Source organism: Festucalex cinctus, chromosome 3 (genome assembly GCF_051991245.1).
Source record: "Festucalex cinctus isolate MCC-2025b chromosome 3, RoL_Fcin_1.0, whole genome shotgun sequence".
Classification (NCBI taxonomy): domain Eukaryota; kingdom Metazoa; phylum Chordata; class Actinopteri; order Syngnathiformes; family Syngnathidae; genus Festucalex; species Festucalex cinctus.
The window spans coordinates 31,849,012-31,871,010 of record NC_135413.1 but is presented as its reverse complement, the minus strand read 5'-3'; the positions used below and the strand labels follow the sequence as shown (position 1 = coordinate 31,871,010).

Here is a 21,999-nt window from a genome sequence, read left to right as displayed (position 1 = left end):
AGCAATTAGCATGACTTCTCCTTTCATCAATACTTGTCGGAAATGTATCTTATTCGCCCCCACGGATGGGATCATTACTGACTTGGGAGCAACTCTGCAATGTGTTTTGCATAAAACCTGGATGGTAGCAGTTGGCAGCAGAGTATAAGAGATCGGCCAGGGCCATGTTGCAACAAGCTCTTTTTGCCAGTGTTTTCAACAGATTTGTGAATAATGATGAAACTTTGCTAGATTCTAATGTGAATTGCTGCAAAACGGTAACAGATAAAAACAGACATTTTATTTCCTAATGTAAGAAGACACTCGGATCTTTCTTTTGGTAGATTCCATGTTTTTATAGCATTAGAACGCAATATTCTGTGGGCCTTACAAAATCCAGTAAAACAGTCCGGGTGCAAAGCGGGGTTGCTTCAGTCAAAATGGCTGCGAGTGAATGCGTTAATGTCGGTATCTTCAAAGCAAATGAAATCTTTTTTTTTTTTGTGTTTTTTTTTTTTGCTTTCAAGCACTCTGAAAGCTGCCGCGGACTAACCGACAAATTACTGCAAGGAAATGGCAACTGGAGCTTGATGATTCTGTAACACGGCATGAAATGGCAGTAAATGTCATTGTGCTCCATTAGTGTAAGGAGCCCATGCAGGCCGTCCAGCCTCTAATGCTCTTTTGTACGTACAGTACGCCTTGGCAGGTCATTCCTTTTTTTTTTTTTTTTTTTTTTACAGCTGGAGAGTCCATCTGCGCTCGCTCTCCAATGATGAAGACGACGTGTCAATCTTCAGACAGAATTAGACCAAAAGCACACGCTGTGCCACTTTCAGCTCGTAATATAACGCAAACTCCCAGAATGAAAAAAAAAAAAAAAAAAAAGTATTTTGCAACCTTGAGGAGAGACGGAAAATCCTTGTTTGTCGTTAGCATACGTTACAAACCCAATAGGTGAAACCCCACAATACAGAATTACTGTAGAAAACATTTTTTTTGGGTCAAGTTTTGACCCTCCCATATGCTCTAAATAAAACTCTTAAGTCAAGTAGTAGTGCCCCGTTAATCGCAGTTGTGCTCCACAACCACCCGCGATACACAAAAATCTGCAATGTACATGCCTTTTAGGGGTGTTACCAAAAAATAAATAAATAAATAAATAAATAAAATAAAGATTCGGCAATATATCGTGATATTACAGCGCACAATTCTCGAATATGCGGCCAAATAGATGTTTAAAAATCCATTTTTGATGGAAATGTTCAACAAAACGTCTTACTTAGGGTTAGGGTTCACACTTGGAAGAGATACTTTACTTATTAAGACATTTTTGGCAGTCAAACATTGGGGAGTATAATAAATTGTGGCTCAGTTATTAGCCTGAACTTTCAGATAAGTAAATACATTTTCATACAAATCTTACAATGTGCATGTACATCTTTGCTGATGAGTATTTTCTAAATTTGAGTAAAAAAAAAAAAAAAAAAAAAAATGCAATACTCAACTTACAGATTTGTATCAGGATTAATCGGAATCGAATCGTGCGCTATGGATCGTGGCAATTCACACCCCTACTGAATTTTATTTTATTGTTTATATATATGTTGATGACTTGCCCATGAAATATACATGTGAGGCACCGGCATTATTATTATTATTATTATTATTATTGTCCATTTGGGGTCACCCCTCACATTCTATACTGTGACTTTGAATGTGTGTGGATTTTTAAAAGGCGGGGCCAGGCCTGGTGAGTGACGTGGGAGTCGGCGAATGAGGGTGGAGTAGGCTGTTGAGTACCAAACGTCAGTCGTGACCCCAGAAGTGACTGTATATGTGCTATTTTATTTTATTTTTTTTAAATTAGGAGTAGTTTAAATTTGTTTTTTTACATATGTGTTGACTTTGGACATTCTCTCTCTTTTACACATTTATGCACTTTTTTTTTTTTTCTGGCTTGCACTTATCGCTACGTAAGTCTAGTATCAGTCAGTGTAGAAAAATGATCTCCGAAAATTCACGTGACATAGCAGGAAAACCGTAGATGAGAAAGCCGTGAAAGCAAATCAATTTGTTGTCGTATGAAAGGGCTAATTAATAATTAGCCGCCCCCGTCACCCTGTTTTTTTCACAACGAAAGAGCTCGTCCAAAGGGGGAGCAGCTGCACATTTTCCGGGAACAACAATTCCCAAAGGGGGTCTCGATGAGGGTCCGAAATGAGACATCTAAAACTCAGATGGCCGGAAGCCCTGAGGGAGGAGCGTGTACTGTATGTGCTTGCATTTGTGACGAGCCACACTGTAGTGTGTGTGTGTGTGTGTGTGCCGTCACCGTGCTACGTGAGTGTCGTGTCCCCCAGCGCGCTGCCTTGTGTTCCCACGCCTCGCCTGACACCACCAACATAAACAGATGTGGCGGCCGGGACAGGAAGTCGACCACTTCTGAGACGTGTTCAATCTCGGACACTGAGAACATGTGAAGGGGTCATTGTGCAGAATGTACAGCAGCACTGACGCTACACTACGTTTAATACCTATCAGTTCATTCCAATATTTGTTCCATGAAATTGTATCTAGCTATCTATCGAGCTATCTAGCTATCTAGCTATATAGCCGAGCTATGCTAGATATCTAGCATAGCTATGCTGGCTAGTGAGCTAGCCTAGCTATTCTATATCTATATCTATCTATCTAACTATCTAGCTATATAGCATAGCTGCCTATCTATTCTATATCTAGCTATCTAGCTATATAGCCTAACTATTCTATATCTATATCTATCTAACTAACTATCTAACTATCTTGCTATCTAGCTATATAGCCTAGCTATGCTAGATATCTAGCATAGCTATGCTGGCTAGTGAGCTAGCCTAGCTATTCTATATCTATATCTATCTATCTAACTATCTAGCTATATAGCATAGCTGCCTAGCTATTCTATATCTATATCTATCTATCTAACTATCTAGCTATATAGCATAGCTGCCTATCTATTCTATATCTAGCTATCTAGCTATATAGCCTAACTATTCTATATCTATATCTATCTAACTAACTATCTAACTATCTTGCTATCTAGCTATATAGCCTAGCTATGCTAGATATCTAGCGTAGCTATGCTGGCTAGTGAGCTAGCCTAGCTATTCTATATCTATCTATCTTTCATATGGCATTCCCACATATGATAATGTGATTTTTATTCTCCACACTTTTTTGCCGCATAACTACTCCCACATAATACTTCCAATTTACATTGTTCAGATTTCAACTAGCTTCAAAAATTCATGCCTCCCGGGGTATATATCGTCTGATTCCACGTTACTTACAGTATTTGCACAATTTAACATTTAATAACTTTCCCCCATTCATTTTCAATGGGACAGACATTGAACTTTTTCTAAGTATCACTTTCCATGCCCACTTCCATACATATAACTTATCATCATTAGCAGGTGTCTGATACTGCTCGGTGGCACAGTTGGTAAAGCGCATTGTCCAGTCACCAGGAGGTTACAATTTCATAAATTATCTACTTCATTATGGTTCCACATGCATTCAAATCTTAGCATTCAGCTTTCAGCATTCCCACGCAATTTCTACAGAAATTGCACTTATTTCCCTTGTCATCATGTTTTTTCTTTATGTATCTGTGAAACCAAACTCTATTTAAGTCGTTATTAGGAAGAAAATGTGTGTTTCGCTAGGGAAGAGCAAGATTTAAAAAAATAAAATAAAAAAATCGCCTTGGCATCCATTCTCATCAACATGTGAGTAATGGCTGTGGGAATACGATAATGACTAATGAAGTAAATTGCACAAATGAGTCAAGTGCACTCGTGCAGGCTCTTTGCGTCGTAATTCTCAAAAGATGAGATGAGATTTAGAGGCATTATCATCTTCTTAGATGCCATTTTAAATGTGTGCAATAATATAGCAATTAAATTCACCCGAGTGACAATACATGTTGCGCTATAAAAAAAACAAAAAACGGACAACAGCATCACCTATCAAGCGATTCCTGCAACGTCTCGTTATTTTGACATTATTGTCGTATAACTGCACAATGACGACATCGTTTGTAGTATTGGCCGCGTTTTGACACCATCTGTCCCGTTTTCTTCTTCAGTCCAAGACGAGAACGCACAATTGGGCTTCATTGCTGGAAGGCAAATGATGAACATCATGATGGAATGGCGGCAGCGTTACGTTCCACAGCCGACCTGCAATAGGTGAAAGACCGTTTTCTTTCTTTTCCCCTTCTACACGCTTTGTACAACATATCAACACTCACTTTTTTTTTAAAGAATTCTGTAGTACCTGATCTCAATATGGCTGCCAAGAAATGTGGAACTATCGTGTAACATCACTTTGAGGAAATGAAAAGAAGACTCCCATAAGTAAGAAGCAAAGCATGCTAATAAGCTCTTTGTTACTCTCAGTTAAAGTTTAATATAAAACTGACACATAATAAAAATGTATTAAATGTTGAACCGAACCTACTAGCTTGACGCTAACATAGAATGTGAAACGCCATAGACAAGCTAAAAGAACTTTTCGTAGCTGTTGCAGTCAAACAGCTGCTAAGAATATTATTGGAGACTAGACAAAGTGAAATTGCTGCATGAATTCCGTGGGAATGCTGAAAGCTGAATGCTAATAAAATATTTCCCGAGCCAGATTTGAACCAACGCACTTGCATGTCCCCGTAACGCCAGGTATGTATTTATTGCGAGACAACTTGGCTTGTTGAAAATCATGGCTAGTGCTATCTGAAAGTACCCTCCATTCATTTAGATGGAAAAATGGAACTAATGATGTCCAATGGAAAAATGCAAAAAAACAAAACAAAACTAAAATTAACACAATAGCGCCACCTAGGCATGCAGTACCCGCCATTCATTTAGATGGAAAAGTGGAAATAAGATAGTTGGTATACATGTAATCATTTAGCATAATTGCAATGGATAGACTTCGACTTAGACATTTGCAATGTACAGTCAGAGGTGGGATTCGAACCCGCGACCTCCTGGTTACTGGACAACGCATTTTACCAAGTGCGCCACTGAGCAGTATCACAGAGCTGGTAATGATGAGAATTTGTATGTATGGAAGTGTGCGTGGAAAGTGGGACTTGGAAAAAGTTTAATGTCAGTCCCATTGAAAATGAATGGGGGGGGGGGGGGGGGTTGGTATTTAACATATTCCCATTATTCCCAAGATGGCGTGAGTTTTTGAAGCAAGTTGAAATATGAACGGTGTAAATCGGAAGTATCATGTGGGAGTAGTTTGACGGCAAAAAAAAGTGTGGATAATAAAAAGCTGAATAACATATTAGGGACCTTCTCTACCTCTTCTTTTCTCTCTTAAATACGATAAAACTCTTTCAGTAGAGTGCAGTGCTGCCCCACTTGTGGCACAACATGGTACTACACTGAAATAATGCAACTTCACTAAATAAACAAACAAATAAATAAACCAGAATATCGGGACTGTTCTCGAATTGCTGCTTGACCGCAAGGACAATCAATGGCGGACAAACAAGTCTGTTGTTCGTGTAGAAGAGAAAAGACGGCCGGGCCGACACATTGCCGCTCCTTGTTTCACACCCTTTTGGCTACGGCAGGGTGGACATTACACCGACCGCGCGCGCGCGCGTGTCGCCGATGTGAGCGGCTCTTTGTTTGTGGCGGCGTTGGTGCCACTCTGGAACCAATTTTTTTCCTGGCTGAGAGCCTGTTTGTGTCGGCGCTGAAAAGGCGATTGAAAAGTGCTGCCGGATGAGGCGCTGACGCAGACCCTTGAACTCGGCACGGTGCCGCGGGGGTTACGAAGGCTGACCTTTTTTTTAACTCAAGGCCACTCACACCGGCTGACCCTTCACTTGTTATCGCTCACCTCAAGGTCAACAACATCCAACAACTGCCAACTGGCCACCAGTGGTGGGGAAGCTTGACTTGATTTGTTTTCAGTTCTCTTGACGTGACTTGAGCGGACATTTTTCTGATGACGACTTTATTTTTACTCGCTACATTTGAATATGAATGGCTAGCACCCAGTTAACCTGCCATGCATGTCTTTGGAATGTGGGAGGAGACCGGAGTACCCGGAGAAGACCCACACGGGCACGGGGAGAGCATGCAAACTCCACCCAGGAAGGCCGGAGCCCGGACTCGAACCGGAGACCTCAGAACTGGGAAGCGGACGTGCTAACCACTCATCTAATCAAATATAAATTACACTGGAGAACACAGTTTTTGTTGAGTAGGTTTGGCAGCTGTTTTTAACTCATTTTTGGGTGCGGAATCCAAAACTGATCTTAGTTTTGCTATCAAATTAACATTTTTTAGCTATAGGATCCACAGTTTCTTAAATAAATAAATAAATATATAAATTTGTATATATGTCAATAAAACACAAAGATGGAGTACCGGTAGCTTTCAAAACGTTTTTGAAATTTTTTCGAAACAAGCTGATTTCCCCACAATTCTAAGCAGATTTGTGAATAATGATGAAACTTCTAATGCTAATTTCTGCAAAACGTAAACGGATTGAAACATGTTTTTTCTTCCTGATGAAAGAAGAGACTCTAATCTTTCTTTTTGATAGGTTCCATGTTTTTATAGAAATTGAACACAATATTCTGTGGGCCTTGCAAAATCCAGGACGGGGTTGCTTCAGTGAAAATGGCTGCCAGTCAATGAGTTAAATTTGGCACGATTATTGGTTTATGTGTACCCCAACTGTCGATGGTGGAGGGCAATTAGGTGAAATTTGTGTTGAGCACACCCATGAAGATTTGTGTTGGTAAATATTGAACAGATTTCACGTTTATCATTGTCAGCCCCGATCATTTTTCACGCAATCTGATGAGCAATATAAATTTCATTTATATTGACGCATGCTCTCACTTTGCCTTCAATAATTTTTTTTAACCTCATATTTCACTGACATATTTTATCTTCACTAAAAATGATGAATTAATACCCTTTTGGTGTTCCCAAGGGGAAGAAAAAAAAAAAAAAAAAAGGGAACCGTACAGTAGATTATTCTGCATGAAATATCTTGTTGAAAGTGAGGTCACTTGGGAATGTTGGTTGCTGTATGAGGGATGAAAGAGGATACATGAACATTTCTTCCATGATTTAGGATGCATTTCATCTTCAGGCAGTACGCATCAATCTCGAGTAGTGTTTTATGTAGGAGGAGGAGGTGTGAAAGCTCGTTTGTTTTTTTGTTTTTTTTCCCTCCTCCTCTCCTTTCGCCTCGTACTGAAAACGCGGCCGTCGCTAACCAAGCATGAATTCAGAGGAACGCCGCATGCGAGCCCCTGCGGTAAAACGGTACGCACACCGAAAATATACGCGGCCACCATTTTTCATACCGGTAGTGACTCAATTATCAGATAGTCACGCAGGGTTGAACCTCCACTGGTCTTTTCCGATTCGATTCGATTATCATGTCGATCGATTATCGAATTTCCCTCGTGGGATGAATAAAGTACAGTCAAACCTCGCTTTTCGAACATAATCCGTTCCAGAAGGCTGTTCTAAAAAGCGATTTGTTCTAAATCCGAAACAATTTTTTTCCATTATAATTAATGTAAATAATTTTAATCCGTTCCAAGTCTAAAAAAACTTTTTCCAAGTTTTTTTTTTATTTTATTTTTATTTTTTTTTTACTATTTTACACCATAAACTGCATTGTATACTGTTTTACCATAAATAGAAAAGGGTAGAAATCGACACTGTTTTATTTAGATATCCTATCTAAAATGATGAAGAAAAAAAAAGCAATATGCAAACATTTCTTTTTTAAATTCAATAGTTATGCGCACTACTTTCCTCTTTTCTTCACCAGCTTTACCACTTGCACTTGCTTTCTTTGGACCCATGATTAGGGGCTAATACACGATGCAAAACTTAAAAAAAAAAAAAAAAGTCAGATTTGCGTAAATAACAATGAACAGGTCTGCTCCGAACGAACTTTGAACACGAATGTGCTACGGAGGAAGCATCCTGGGCATTCGAGTTAGCTCGGCTCCCGAGTGAGTCGCGTTCAGGTACGCTCGGCTTTTTTCAGTTTGGTCGAGAGCCGATTTTTTTTGGACAAGTTCTGAGACATAAAATTCTCAAATTTTCTGGTTGAAAACCGATTTGGTTGAGAACAGAAGCGTTGGAAAACCGAGGTTTGACTGTATCTCCTTATCTCCAGTGTCTATCCATCTAGTATGTCAACGAGTGTGAATAGGCTCAAATTAGCCTGCCATAACTTTTACCACTGAAGGAAGCAAACGCTACAGAATCTTTTTGTTGGCATGCTGGTTGATGGTCTGGCCTGTCATTAACTCATTTGCGCCCAATGACGTGTAAATACTTTTTTTGTTTGTTTTAAGTATCCCAAAGACGTATTTATACGTTTTTTTTTTTTGTTTTTTGTTTTTTGCTTTGTTCTTTTATACTAGACCATACAGAAGGCTTTGATGCAGCCTCTCAACTGCAAAGAACGGTTGCAGAAATAGTAGTTATTACACAAACGGCCAGAAGGTGGCAGCAGAGCAAAAGAGATCAACCAGGGCCATGTAGAAAAAAAGCTAAATGACTTACAATTTTGAATAGATTTGTGAAAACTGATGAAACTTAGCTCTCGTCTAATGCTAATTGCTGCAAAGCGGAAACTGATAGAAACATACTTTTTTTTTCCCTGATGAAAGAAGAGACTTTAATGTTTCTTTTGAAGGGTTCAATGCTTTTATAGCAATAGAACACAATATTCTGTGGGCCTTGCAAAATCAGTCCAAATCCAGTAAAACAGCCGGGAGCGAACGGGATTGCGAAATGTGAAAATGGCTGCCGGTGAAAGAGTTTTAAATGGCAAAATTTGTAGTTTGGGTTTGAAATCTGCCTTTTCTGTTAATCATGTCCACCACATGCAACATTTTTTGTTACGAATTCCAGCACCGGTTAACAGTCAGCACGATAAAACAGACATCACATCACAGGACAACTTTTTTTTTTTTGGAAGGAGCCACTCGATTAGTATTGGCCCGGTTGAGTCGCCGGGGCGATCTGGAGCATATCGCAGCGGCGTAAAAAAACGACTGGTCCGGGTTGCCGGCTGGCGGAAAGAGATAACGGCCCGCATGTGGAGGGTCCTCTGCGGCCCACCAGTGGTGCAAAAAAAAAAAAAAATGGCCGTCAGTTTGTTTAGCTTGCACAGCCAGACCCGGAGTGGGTTGGCCCGATGCGGCGCAGCTGCACCCCCCAAGTGGAATGCACCGCAAACGCTCACGCACACCCCGACAAAACACTTTTAAAGGTGATAACAACACAAATGCACACTTGACAAGTGACGGTCACATGCGGCATATCGGTTGCATGTCTGCTGACTGGAGGAAAAAAAAACAAAAAACTGCCTGGTGGATATCAGTCAGCGTAGAGCGGTGACAAGGAGAAATAGCTGAATTAAATATTAACAGCCATGAAATATTAAAGGCGATCTTCTGTTTAACGATCAGCCTTCTTCTCGGCGACAGTGTTTTTACACGCATGCCGACAATCGGTCCAAATTTGAGCATTTCGCTTCCCTCGCTCGATCAAAGTCAGCAAAAAGGATCCGATGTCAGAGTTGTCCAAAAGTTTATCTTGACCGATTATCCTGCAGTGTGTTAAGAGAATTTTTTTTCCACCGGTAGTGTTCATTTCATCAAGGAAAACTAAACAAAAATAATTTCGTCAACACATATTCTTCACCGGACTAAACCTAGACTATACTATTCTAAAACTTTAAAAATTCTAAAAATTAACTCATTTGCTCCCAATAACGTGTAAATACGTTTTTTTTGTATGTTTTAAGTGCCCCGAGACGTATTTATACGTTGTTTTTTTTTATTTATTTTTATGCTAATGGTATACAGAAGGCTTTGATGCAGCCTCTCAACTGCAAAGAACGGTTGCAGAAATGGTAGTTATTACACAAACGGCCAGCAGGTGGCAGCAGAGCAAAGGAGATCAACCAAGAGCCATGTAGAACAAAAAAAATTAAATTGCTTACAATTTTGAGTGGATTTGTGAAAACCGATGAAACTTAATTAATTAAAATCACATTAATTAATCAATTAATTAATTAATTAAAAGTAATTATTTTAAAAGTAATGATTTTTTATGTATTAAAAAAAAAAAAAAATTGAAAGTCCCTTAAAAAAAAATAAAAGTAATGATTTTAGAGTTACAAGATTCTGCCGGACAGCGACGATGTGTTAAACCTGTTCAACAGGTACGATCACAAATCCCAAGGTGAGGTATCCACGACACATACCGACGATTATCCCAAAATTCAAGCGTTTTCCCGTTTTCACAATGAAAGTTAGCAAAAGGCCCGATTCTCAGATGTCGAACAACGATTACACTGGTCAACCTTGTTACCACTTCAAACTTCATCGTGTGTGGTATACCGTTTTGGTCGACTGGAGTACAACACACACGATAAGAGTATGACGAGCCCCATCATTTGAAAATGACGTTGCGCTGCAGTAAGTGCGACACGACGGCAAGCGGCAAGGCGAGGCCAATCGTCTCCGTCCATCTGCCATGTCGTTCATCAATCTCAATCCTGTGGCACGCACACGTGTCGGGCCTCATTTCCCCGCAACGTCAAGGTGCAGTCATTTATTTGCCCGTCTAAATCCCGCCAGAAGTCTGGGACGGCGATTAAGTCCGATCCTGAAGAGCGCAAATCAAACATTTCTCGCATATTCTTGGAGCGAGCTTCCAAGAGCAAACATTGTGTGTTGGCTGTGAAAGTCACAAAGGAGGGGTGGTTGTCTTTCCAGTGCCTCGGAGCGATGTGATTTTTTTTTTTTTTTTCTCCGCCCACTGCTTGTTTTGTTTGACAAGCACAACAAAATGGAGCCAGAAATCCTCCAATGTAAATAACCGCATTTGAAAAGCTGAAAAAACAAAAGTCTGCTTAGCATTTGGATCAAATTAAATGGCGTTTTGTCGTTGGGAATCGTTGCCAATCTCGGGCATGATAACGTAGTACGGAGGATGGCAACCGTGCGGTTGCCATGGCTACCCCACATCGCCAACTTCTTACTAGCATTACGTCAGCTGTAAATGTAACATGACCTACGAAAAAGTCTTTTGGAGACATATGCTAAACCTAACAGGAAGTCGGCCATTTTGATTTGACTTTGTAATTTGATGCCATTTTTGGACTTATACAAAGATTGTATTTTAACTAACTCCTCCCCGAGAATTTATCTGATCGTCTTCTAACGTTGCATATTTCATGTAACAATGTCTAAGATGAAAAGTTATGAACTCATTCACTCCTAACCCCCTTCGCTCCCAGCTGTTTTACTAAATGGTGACAGATTTTGCAAGGCCCACAGACTATTGTGTTCTATTGCTATAAAAACATGGACCCTACCAAAAGAAAGATTAGAGTCTATATATCTGTTTCTGTTTTGCAGCAATTAGCATTAAAATCTAAGTTTCATCATTACTCACATTCCTTGTGAAAAGAGTAGGGTAATTGAGCTTTTTTTCAACATGGCCCTGGCTGATCTCTTATACTCTGCTGCCACCTGCTGGCCGGTTTTGGAATAACTACCATTGCTTCAAGCATTCTCTTCAGTTCCGAGGCGGCATCAAAGCCTTCTGTATGCTCTAGCAAAAAAAAAAAACAACCCCCCCCCAAAAAAACGTATAAATACGTCTTTGGGAGCAAATGAGTTAAAAGCTTTTTGCTTCGTCCAACGCTGTTGCCGTAGCGATGTGCGGTTCCCAAAGTATAAAAACGATGCCGGTTGACTTGAGGCCGGGAGGCGGGGACTGTCGGCCAGGCAACCGCAGCCGGAGGCGGCGGTATTTTAACTACGGAGCTGATGACACCTGGTGCTTGTTGTTATTGTTTATTATGACAGCCCCGGAGGCCGTCGCTCCGTAATTGCATGTGACAGATGAGCCTGGACAGCGGAATGGCGGGCGGTCATTTTAATTGAGAGCATCAATCTGAGCCTCGATCTCTTATTTCCCGGCTTTTGTGCACCATCTTTTTCTTTTCTTTTTTTTTTTTTTGTGATAATCGTGATAATCTGTCAGTTTTTAGCTACTGCTCTTCTGACAAATTGTACACCATTTCTTTTTTTTCCCCAGTTTCTTACAGAGATTCTGGATTTCGGTTTGGCTTTTTGCTCTTTGTAACCATATCATTCCCTTGCCCAATTAACATTGGAGCAGTGTTGCAAAACTGCCCACCGGCATGAACGTGCTCTGTGGCGGACTGCAGTTGAGCAGCAGTCTGAGGAGCTTTTATGGCTGTCACACCGCCGTGATGCGAAACAACATCAGGTTGTTGAGCATCGTAATCCTCCACTCGAAAGCCTTTTGAACAACCTGAGAGGTCAGTTCAGGTAAAGCTTTCTCACGCTCCGAAGCATCTGCTTGAATTGAGCTTTTTTTTTTGTTTGTTTGTTGACGCTGACTTTTAGTGCAGCCCCCTTCCAGATCGACTTTCGCTGGCTTTGCGCGAACGCTTTTTTGCTTTAACAGTTCGATATTTTTATCGGTGGTGGTAGTTGCAGAAGAACAAAATCCTGTTGTGGAGACTTGTACTTATGTGATCGTGATGGCGAATGAAGCGTTTCGAGCTGGCACTGAACTGCTGTCAAGGAGAGAAAAACTCCACACCAGGCAGCAATTTTGCTCCAATGTCAACTGGCGAGCCATTGATGAGCTTTTAAAAACTCTAATCAGTCAATTGCTAATGGCCTCACGTCTGTCTGAATGATTCCCGATACCAAATTTAAGACGGGGAAACGTCTGGAGACTTTTGAGACACCTACTTTGTAGGGTAAGAAGTCCATCCATCCATCCATCCATCCATTTTCTTGACCGCTTATTCCTCACAAGGGTCGCGGGGGTTGCTGGCGCCTATCTCAGCTGGCTCTGGGCAGTAGGCGGGGGACACCCTGGACTGGTCGCCAGCCAATCGCAGGGCACACGGAGACGAACAACCATCCACACTCACACGCACACCTAGGGACAATTCGGAGCTTTCAATTAACCTGCCCGCATGTCTTTGGAACGTGGGAGGAGACCGGAGTACCCGGAGAAGACCCACGCGGGCATGGGGAGAACATGCAAACTCCACCCAGGAAGGCTGGAGCCCGGACTCGAACCGGAGTCCTCAGAACTGGGAGGCGGACGTGCTAACCACTCGACCAAGAAGAAGAAGTCATCAGGAAAATAAAGACTCAACTAAAGCCTTGATACCTGAAAAATCTACTTGAGTACAGTAACAAAGTACTTATACTTGTTTACTTGCCACCACTGGTTGCGGGCTTAGTGCAGTGGCATCCACACGGAAGTCCATTTTTTTGCTCAAATCACTACATCCCCGCTCGGGATGCTACACTCGGCCGGATTGAGTGAGAACAAAAGGAAATACCTCCCCCGGGGGAAAGCGCAAGGGGTTAAACCCATTACAGCAGACCAATCAGGAGTGGGGGAGCACTGCAAACCTCCGCAGTAAAAGAGAGAGACGGAGAGAGGGAGAGTGAGGACGAAGAGGGAGGGAGGGAGGGAGCGGAGATAGAGATAGCAGGAGTGCCGCGGTTTTGCACTCCCGTCCAGACAGCCGAGGGAGGACGAGGAGGAGCGTTCACACACTCGGCTGCCTGGATGGACGAGAGACTGGCAGAGGACTAACGGACTAACTCCCCTCGCGGTCTTCCTGTCAGACCCGGGGAAGGAAAAGAACTGTTGGATTACCGCAGACCCGAGATTGTCACCGGCGCGGAGACAACGTGGAGCGTCCGCGTTTACCCGGCATGGTGAGCTCGTCTGCGTTTGGACCACGCAGGAACTCACAACTCATCCGTTTACGAGTCTAGGAACCGCATGAAAACTGGAGCCGCATGCACAACAGTTGCACCTTTGGCGTCGTGTAACTTTTATAGATTGTCGATGGAACCCTCAAGTATGTAAGACCGGAAGATTTGACTAAGATCTAACATGCATGCTGCGTATGTCGAGACGATATTAAGAGGGCAGATTCAATGATAGAACCGAAGACACATAGGAGGAGTTGAAAATCAGGCGTAGACGTTGACAGAAATTGACAGAAACATTTGAGTTTCTTTGCTTATCAATGAAAAATCGTTGGCAGGAACTGATCATTTTGCAGTGGTTTTTCCAGATCGGGTACCTGGCAGCCAGTCTGCCTTTTACCCCAAAGTCAGCTAAACATGATAAGCAGTTCTAGAAACTGGATACGGATGAGATCATAGGATAGTCTGTCACAACAGATCATACGGAGTGTCATGGGAGGAGCCGTCCATGTCAGCTTGACAAGTTTCCCGCGGAATCACGCTGCGCTTGTAAGGCTCTTAGCCAGTCCGCCTGCCCTACATCGTGACAAATTGCGCAAGCGTTTCATCACCCGGGCTGTAAAAGTGTCACGGAATCATTTCACACCAGCGTGCTTTTCTGCCGGATGATTTGCGTGGCCAGAAATTAGACGTAAATTGTCGGCGCCGGTGTGAAATACTGGCAGGATTTGCGTTGATGTAAAATGTAAAGCGCACCAGGCGGCGTGCAGGAACACAGCAAGACATCAGAGGCGATGCAAATTACAACGTCTTGGTTTGCACCAAAATATCCCTCACTCGTACCTCTCATCATCCATTTACTCGCTCTTTCTCTCTCCTCAGGTCGCCACAAGACGCAGGATTGAAGGACAGGGAGAAAAATCCCGTTCCCTCTGAACTCTCGGTGATGACCTTCCCTCCTCGCCATCCCTCCGCCCTCACCCGCCGCAGATAAATTCCGCTATCGCAAATGCCACAGTGGTCGCACGCCATGCCGATCGGATACTCCACTAATCTGCTCCACTCACGCAATCTCCCGTCATTGAGGGTTCAAGCATGTTGAGGGGCCGGCGGGAGACCTGCGCCGGGTCTGCCACTTGCACGCCTCCGGAATCCAGCGTGCGGATAGAAGAGGCAGACTGCGGAGGCCTGCTCCATTAGTGCTCCCGGAGGGGGGGTGGTGGGGCATGGGCCGGGGCGTCTGGCCGGATGCGCTGACCTCGTAAGCGGCCATTTACGGACGGACATGCCGGAGGCCGATCAATCCACATGACTGACATGCTCTCGGAATACAAGCTTGTGGATATAAGTCGGGATCCCCACATGAGCAAGTGGAGTGTTTCTACGTCTCTCTTGGATGGGGATATCAAGTTAGACGGCAAAAAAACGTGGTGAGGTTCTTCTGACCGCATAAACATTCGAACAGCCGGTCCAAGAGAAGTCTGTCGAAGGACTTTGAGCTTGTGCTTTTCGCAAAAACCCGCAGCCCTCCAGACGGACAGGTGCATCCCTGCTAAGGAAAAGGCCCGGAGCGCCGGCGATGTTTGGACGTGATGCTCAATCAGACGGATCCCGCACAGACTCGCTGGCCTGATTCCACCGCCCTGCTCCTCAGATAGTGCTGGAGGCAAGGGTAAATACTGCTGGAAGCCCGTTTGAACATATTCACGTGTCACCTCAGGCCTCATTCCCGTTTATTTCTACAAGGAGAAAACGCTTTTTAATGTTGCACGGGTGATCGTTCAATCTTGATGAGTTTTCACGAGGGTTTACGCAATCTGGATTTTCGGGGTCGATCAGCAAGTCTAAAGAAACCGTTATTTTATCAGAACAAGGAGAAACAACAAACATCTCGTTTTCCAACATGAAAGAAAAAATGCTTGAACATCGCCAGTAATTTGGCTTTAAGAATTTCTTTGACTAATGCTAAATGTTATTGCTAACTTACAGGAGGAGAAAAAAAATGCATGAATTCAGGTGGAAGGGGGTTTTGCTAAATACTTCGGCTAAAGCTAAATGCTATTGCTAACTTACAGGGGGGAAAAAAATGCATGAATTCAGGTGGAAGTGGGTTTTGCAAATTACTTGGGTTAATGCTAATGGGTATTGCTAACTTACAGGGGAAAAAAATGCATGAATTCAGGTGGAAATGGGTTTTGCGAATTACTTCGGCTAGTGCTAATTGCTATTGCTAACTTACAGGGGAAAAAAATGCATGAATTCAGGTGGAAGCGGGTTTTGCTAAATACTTTGGCTAATGCTAAATGCTATTGATATCTTGGTTCAACAGTTGTAAACAATCAATACACTTACTGACCAGCACTGGACGGCGCGTGTATGTATTGTGTGCTATAGTAAGCGCATTCTCGATTGAAGTTGTTTGGCTCCGGCACAAATTCATCCCAAACTATGCAAACTATCGATTTTATATGTAAACCGTGTTGCGAGAATAGCGCAACTCAAGTTTGGTATGATGACCGCAGTTTAGCACATATCCTCGTTTAGCCAAAGTTAAATTTATAACCCACATAATAATGTTTTTTTTTGTTTTTTTTTTTTTTTTGTTTTATTTTTTTTACATAAATAAAATGATTTTCGGACTTTATACCAGTCAAACAAAAAACAAATTACCAACGCTATTATTTTGTGATTGGATGGAGGAGACGAACTAACGACAAGGTGAAAAATAGGTTCGCTTTCGGGCTCACATATACACTTTATGACAGAACGGATGTTTTATTTCACGGATTTGATCAATGACGTCATTGATTGAAGACATCCATTATTACATTCCAGTTATTCACCCATTTTGCATGAATGCAAAATATCAGCTGATCTCGAATCAGATCGTTGTAAAGTGTAGTTTCCACAAAACCTACCTGCCATTTTAATGACGATCATCACCTTTTGTGATCATAACTTATAAGTCATTTATGTGACTCGACCATGATGGGGTCACGTGATTCAAACGAGCGCAACAAACGTGGCTCCCCCGTCCGTTTTTGTAACCAAACAGAGCACAAATGTGGCCAGGGTGTCGTCTTTCTTGACTTGTGCTGCACATGTTTTATGCAGAGGAAAAATAATTTTATCCTGGCGCACTTAAGGTCGGCTTTGTGTTCCTATGAATTGACAGCACGGCGGCCTAGCTTGACGAGATTTATCCAATTTGTGGTAACTCGGGTTCAAAAAGGAACCCTGCACGAGTCGCCCAGATTTCAGAATCGAATAATCATTTAAAGCTGCAAGCAGCAAAGCTCACACAGGTTTATGAGACGTATCCTCATCTGGCGGAAAGAGTCTTTAATTCTTGTCATTGTTGTTCAGTATACGTCGCTGGCATAGATAGTTGAACATAGATACATTATTTGTAGTAAATATATAATATTCATGCCAATTAACTCATTCACTCCCAGTCATTTTCACATTTCGCAATCCCGTTCGCTCCCGGCTTTTTTACTGGATTTTGACTGATTTTGCAAGGCCCACAGAATATTGTGTTCTATTGCTATAAAAGCATGGAACCTATCAAAAGAAAGATTAAAGTCTCTTCTTTCATCAGGAAAAAAAAGTATGTTTCTATCTGTTTCCGTTTTGCAGCAATTAGCATTAGAAGAGAGCTAAGTTTCATCAGTTTTCGCAAATCTATTTAAATTGTAAGTAATTGAGCTTTTTTTTTATACATGGCCCTGGTTGATCTCCTTTGCTCTGCTGCCACCTGCTGGCCGTTTGTGTAATAACTACCATTTCTGCAACCGTTCTTTGCAGTTGAGAGGCTGCATCAAAGCCTTCTGTATGCTCTAGCATTAAAAAAAAAAACAAAAAAACGTATAAATACGTCTTTGGGAGACTTAGAACATTAAAAAAAAACGTATTTACACGTTATTGGGAGCAAATGAGTTAATTTGAGATCAAATTCGTGTTTGCTCACGTTCCAGTGATCCATTTTTTGTACTGCTTGTCCTGTTCCGGTTCAAACAAGGTCTGGATTCTTCATCAAGTGACTTAGAACAAAAGGTGGCATACAATCTGGTACAAAAAAAACCCCAAAACGCTATGTGAACAACTACACTGTTCCCACGTTATATCGCGCTTCACCGCTCGCGCTCCATCTCCAAAGTATATTGTGGATCTGTAATGATCATTTTTACAGCATGGCCACGGTTGTTGATGCACTCCTCCCACACACTTTGAACACCATTAAAGTCAGTCAAACGCACATTGCAGTAAAAGACACATTTGAAAGTATTCCTTAGCACCTGATCTCGCCTCTTGCTATCATATAACATCACTTTTAAGAAAATGAAACGATAAATCTTGCTTGCACAGTTCTCCACAGAAGATGCAAAGTGTTGCTTATTTGTAAGTCCGAGTTAAAGTTGACTGAGAAATTAACACAAAACAATCTAGAATTGAACATTGTATAGTTAAACACTAAAATGTTGAACCAAACCAGGAAATTTGATCTAACGAAATTTGGCTAGCTTGACGCTAAAGCCTGTTAGCTTTAAGGGTGAACGTTTGTGACGCTGGGAAATGTTGAGTTCACGTCAGGTTTTGATCAAGGTTCTCACCTTGACTAATTTTTAGTTGTTTTTTTTTCTTGTCGCGAGGAAATTTTGAACATGGCAATAAAAAACATTAAAACTTGGCAAAGGTTAAGCAAACGACGGGAGCGCACATTTGCAAACTTCCCCAAGCCTTGCAAACATTCACTCCCCAGTGGGATACGTTCGTAACACTTAACATTTGACACTAAAAGAAATTAGCATAGATGTTAACGGTAAAGATAAACCTTCAAACAGTGGCTACTTTGATACACAAAAAGCAGCAACATATCTAAACAGAGCAAACAGCAAAGGAAATGAAGCATTTGCAACCAAAACATAGGCTATTTTGTCCAATGAATGTTTGCTAGCTTAATGCTAACATATGAAGGGAAACTCTATACACGTGCTAACAGAAATTATGGTATTACAGCATTTCAAACTAGTGCTATTAAAGTGCTACTTTAACAGAAAAGGAGCAGCAACACAAGTTATTTAAGCGTTTTCAACCAAAACATATCATTTTGTCCAATGAATGTTTGCTAGCTTAATGCTAATATATGATGGGAATCTTGACAGACATGTTAACAGAAATTATGGTAATTACAACTCTTCAAACTAGTGCCACTAAAGCGCTACTTTAACAGAAAAGGAGCAGCAACACAAGTTATTTAAGCATTTTCAACCAAACCATATCATTTTGTCCCTTAAATGTTCACTAGCTTAATGCTAACATATAATGGGACTCTATAAATGTGCCACCAGAATTTACGGTATTTACAACCCCTCAAACTAGCGCTACTGAAGACACAAGGAAATGGAACACAATACTTGCAAGTAATATTCTCTCTGCTCGGTGAATATATTTGCTTCTGAATTATGCTACATCTTGTAAAGTAGAACTCACTGCTGCCCGTCATGTTGCCCGTTAACGCATTCACTGCCATTGACGTGTATAGCCGTCAATGGCAGATCACTTAGGAAACGCGTTACATTAGTGGTCAGAGGTGTCGAATCCAGGTCCAGAAAGTAAAAACCCTTCCACAGTTTTGGTGCCAAAATATTGTTGAATCAAAGATTGGTGTGAGACGCAGAAAGACCGACATCATCTGTCCTTTGTCTCCTTCCAACATGACAGGATAATGCATATCATCCCCTGCCCAAAGGAAGAAGGCACCATGAGCAACGTCACAGTCACCGACAACACCGAGCCCCTCACCCGCACCATGAGCCCGGCGCCCCCCAGCCCCTACAGCTACCCGGTCAGCTTCCAGGTGTCCGTCACGGGATTCCTCATGCTGGAGATCCTCTTGGGCCTGAGCTCCAACCTGACCGTGCTGGCCCTCTACTGCATGAAGTCCAACCTGATCAGCTCCGTCAGCAACATGGTGACCATGAACCTCCACGTGGTGGACGTCCTGGTGTGCCTCGGCTGCATCCCCCTCACCATTGTGGTGGTCCTGCTCTCCCTGGAAGGGGACACGGCCCTGGTGTGCTGCTTCCACGAGGCGTGCGTGTCCTTCGCCAGCGTGGCCACCGCCGCCAACGTGCTGGCCATCACCCTGGACCGCTACGACATCTCGGTCAAGCCGGCCAACCGCGTGCTGACCATGCGCCGGGCCCTTGCGCTCATGGCGGGAATTTGGGTGCTATCCTTTGTCAGCTTCCTGGTCCCCTTCATCGAAGTGGGGTTCTTCGCGCGAGGCCACGCCGACATCAACCAGACCCTGGCGGAGAACCCGGTGCACTCCAACCAGTACGACACGGAACTGGGCCTCTACTACCACCTGTTGGCGCAAATCCCCATTTTCTTCTTCACCGCCGTGGTCATGCTCATCACCTACTCCAAAATCCTGCAGGCGCTCAACATCCGCATCGGCACGCGCTTCCACGCCTCTCAGAAGAAGAAGGCGCGGCGGAAAAAGCGCCCGTCCATGACGGCCATGACGACGCCGCAGCAGCAGCAGCAGCAGCAGCAGCAGCAGCAGCAGCAGGAGGCCACCGACGCGTCGCAGAGCAGCGGCGGCCGCAACCCGACCACGCTGGGCATGCGCACCTCCGTGTCCGTCATCATCGCCTTGCGCCGGGCGGTCAAGCGCCACCGCGAGCGGCGGGAGCGGCAGAAGCGGGTCTTCCGGATGTCCCTCCTGATCGTGTCCACCTTCCTGCTGTGCTGGACGCCCATCACGGTGCTCAACACGGTCATCCTCAGCCTGGGCCCCAGCGACCTGATGGTCAAGTTGAGACTGGGCTTCCTGGTCATGGCGTACGGGACCACCATCTTCCACCCGCTGCTCTACGCCTTCACCAGGCAGAAGTTCCAGAAGGTCCTGAAGAGCAAGATGAAGAAGAGGGTGGTGTCCATCATCGAGGCCGACCCCACCCCCAACAACGCCGTCATCCACAACTCCTGGATCGACCCAAAGAGGAACAAAAAGGTGACGTTCGAGGACAAGGACGCCCGGCAGAAATGTCTGTCTTCGCAGGACGTGGAGTGAAAAACGACGCCGGATCAACCGCTTCAAAAAGGCAAGGAAAAAAACAAACAAACGCGTTCATCCAAAGCCGCCACGCACTTTGTAAATAACGTGCAATAGGATTTACAAGCAAAAGCCAGATAATTTATGACTATTTATTGAGAACAAATGTAGGTTTCATAGATGGGACATAAGGTCTACTGTACCGTAGGTACTGTATTGCATGGCTTTTTGTAACTTACAGCACATTGTGTCCATACATGATAACGTGTACAATTTAGCCAGGGAAGTAGGAATTGTGTAAATGTTTATTTATAAGAATAAATTGGCTCTCTACTCGCCTCCTGAAGCAGGAGAACGTTTTTTTTTGTTTTTGTTTTTCTTGTCGCCACCAAGCTCCAAGTCGAGTGTTTGTGACTCTCTAAACAGCTGTGAGATTAGGCCCATCCATCACCGTGCCACTGGACCCCGCACCCCCACAGAGACCGCTGACCTGATCGTCCTCTGAGGGTTTTGGAGTCCACACGGAAATGAAAGTGAAGGTAGAAGTGAGGAGAAGTCATTGACGCTCCAGTCGAGTGACAAAAAACTGTTCGATAGTAACCACTTGGAATTGGGACTTTTTTGGAAATTGCTCAATTGTCGCATTTTCTTTGATGCGGCTTCTGTTGAGGTCACCACGGAGGGTAAAACCAGTTGAGTGACGGCGCATCTAAGAAACCTTCAACCACTTTTTTTTTTTTCTATGGGAATTCTTTGCGGTTGGAATCATCCTAGCAATTCTCTAGATGTCAGGATTAAGATGGAGAACAATAAAAAAAAAAACTTGGGGACACGGTTTTCCTTGATTTATTTTGGTAGCAAGCCTGTTTCAGGTCAATCAAAATGACTTCTTGCGCACGTATGCCATCAAGTGTCACCTTCCACTACAGAACCGCCAGGCATCAATCTTGTCTTTGGTCCTCCCGAGTCTGCAGACGCCGGTTGTCCAACTGACGTCGCAAATCTGTTTTGTGAGACGAAAACCGCTTTTCCTGTGCCATAAAACCTTTCAATCATCCATTGGAATCTCCGCCATGTGATTGATCTGTGTCCAATCGGAAGCCTGAAGCAGTGCGGT

The 21,999-nt window shown here is 43.1% G+C and overlaps 1 protein-coding gene across 16 annotated transcripts in view; it reads left to right on the top strand.

The window, feature by feature from the left end:
- LOC144016468 (G-protein coupled receptor 22-like) overlaps positions 1-21,716 on the top strand; it is a 66,303-nt gene extending 44,587 nt beyond the window's left edge. For 7 of the 16 annotated variants that reach the window (XM_077517651.1, XM_077517648.1, XM_077517650.1 and 4 more), the window contains one exon: positions 19,541-21,716. In XM_077517651.1, coding sequence (XP_077373777.1) covers positions 19,541-20,900 — 1,360 coding nt within the window. In that variant the 3' untranslated portion in view covers positions 20,901-21,716. Of the gene's footprint in view, positions 1-4,108; positions 4,212-4,286; positions 4,380-13,578; positions 13,820-14,698; positions 15,489-19,540 lie in introns of those variants that run through there. The other 9 variants (XM_077517653.1, XM_077517654.1, XM_077517660.1 and 6 more) reach the window with 5 other exon arrangements.
- Positions 21,717-21,999: the final 283 nt, after the last annotated feature.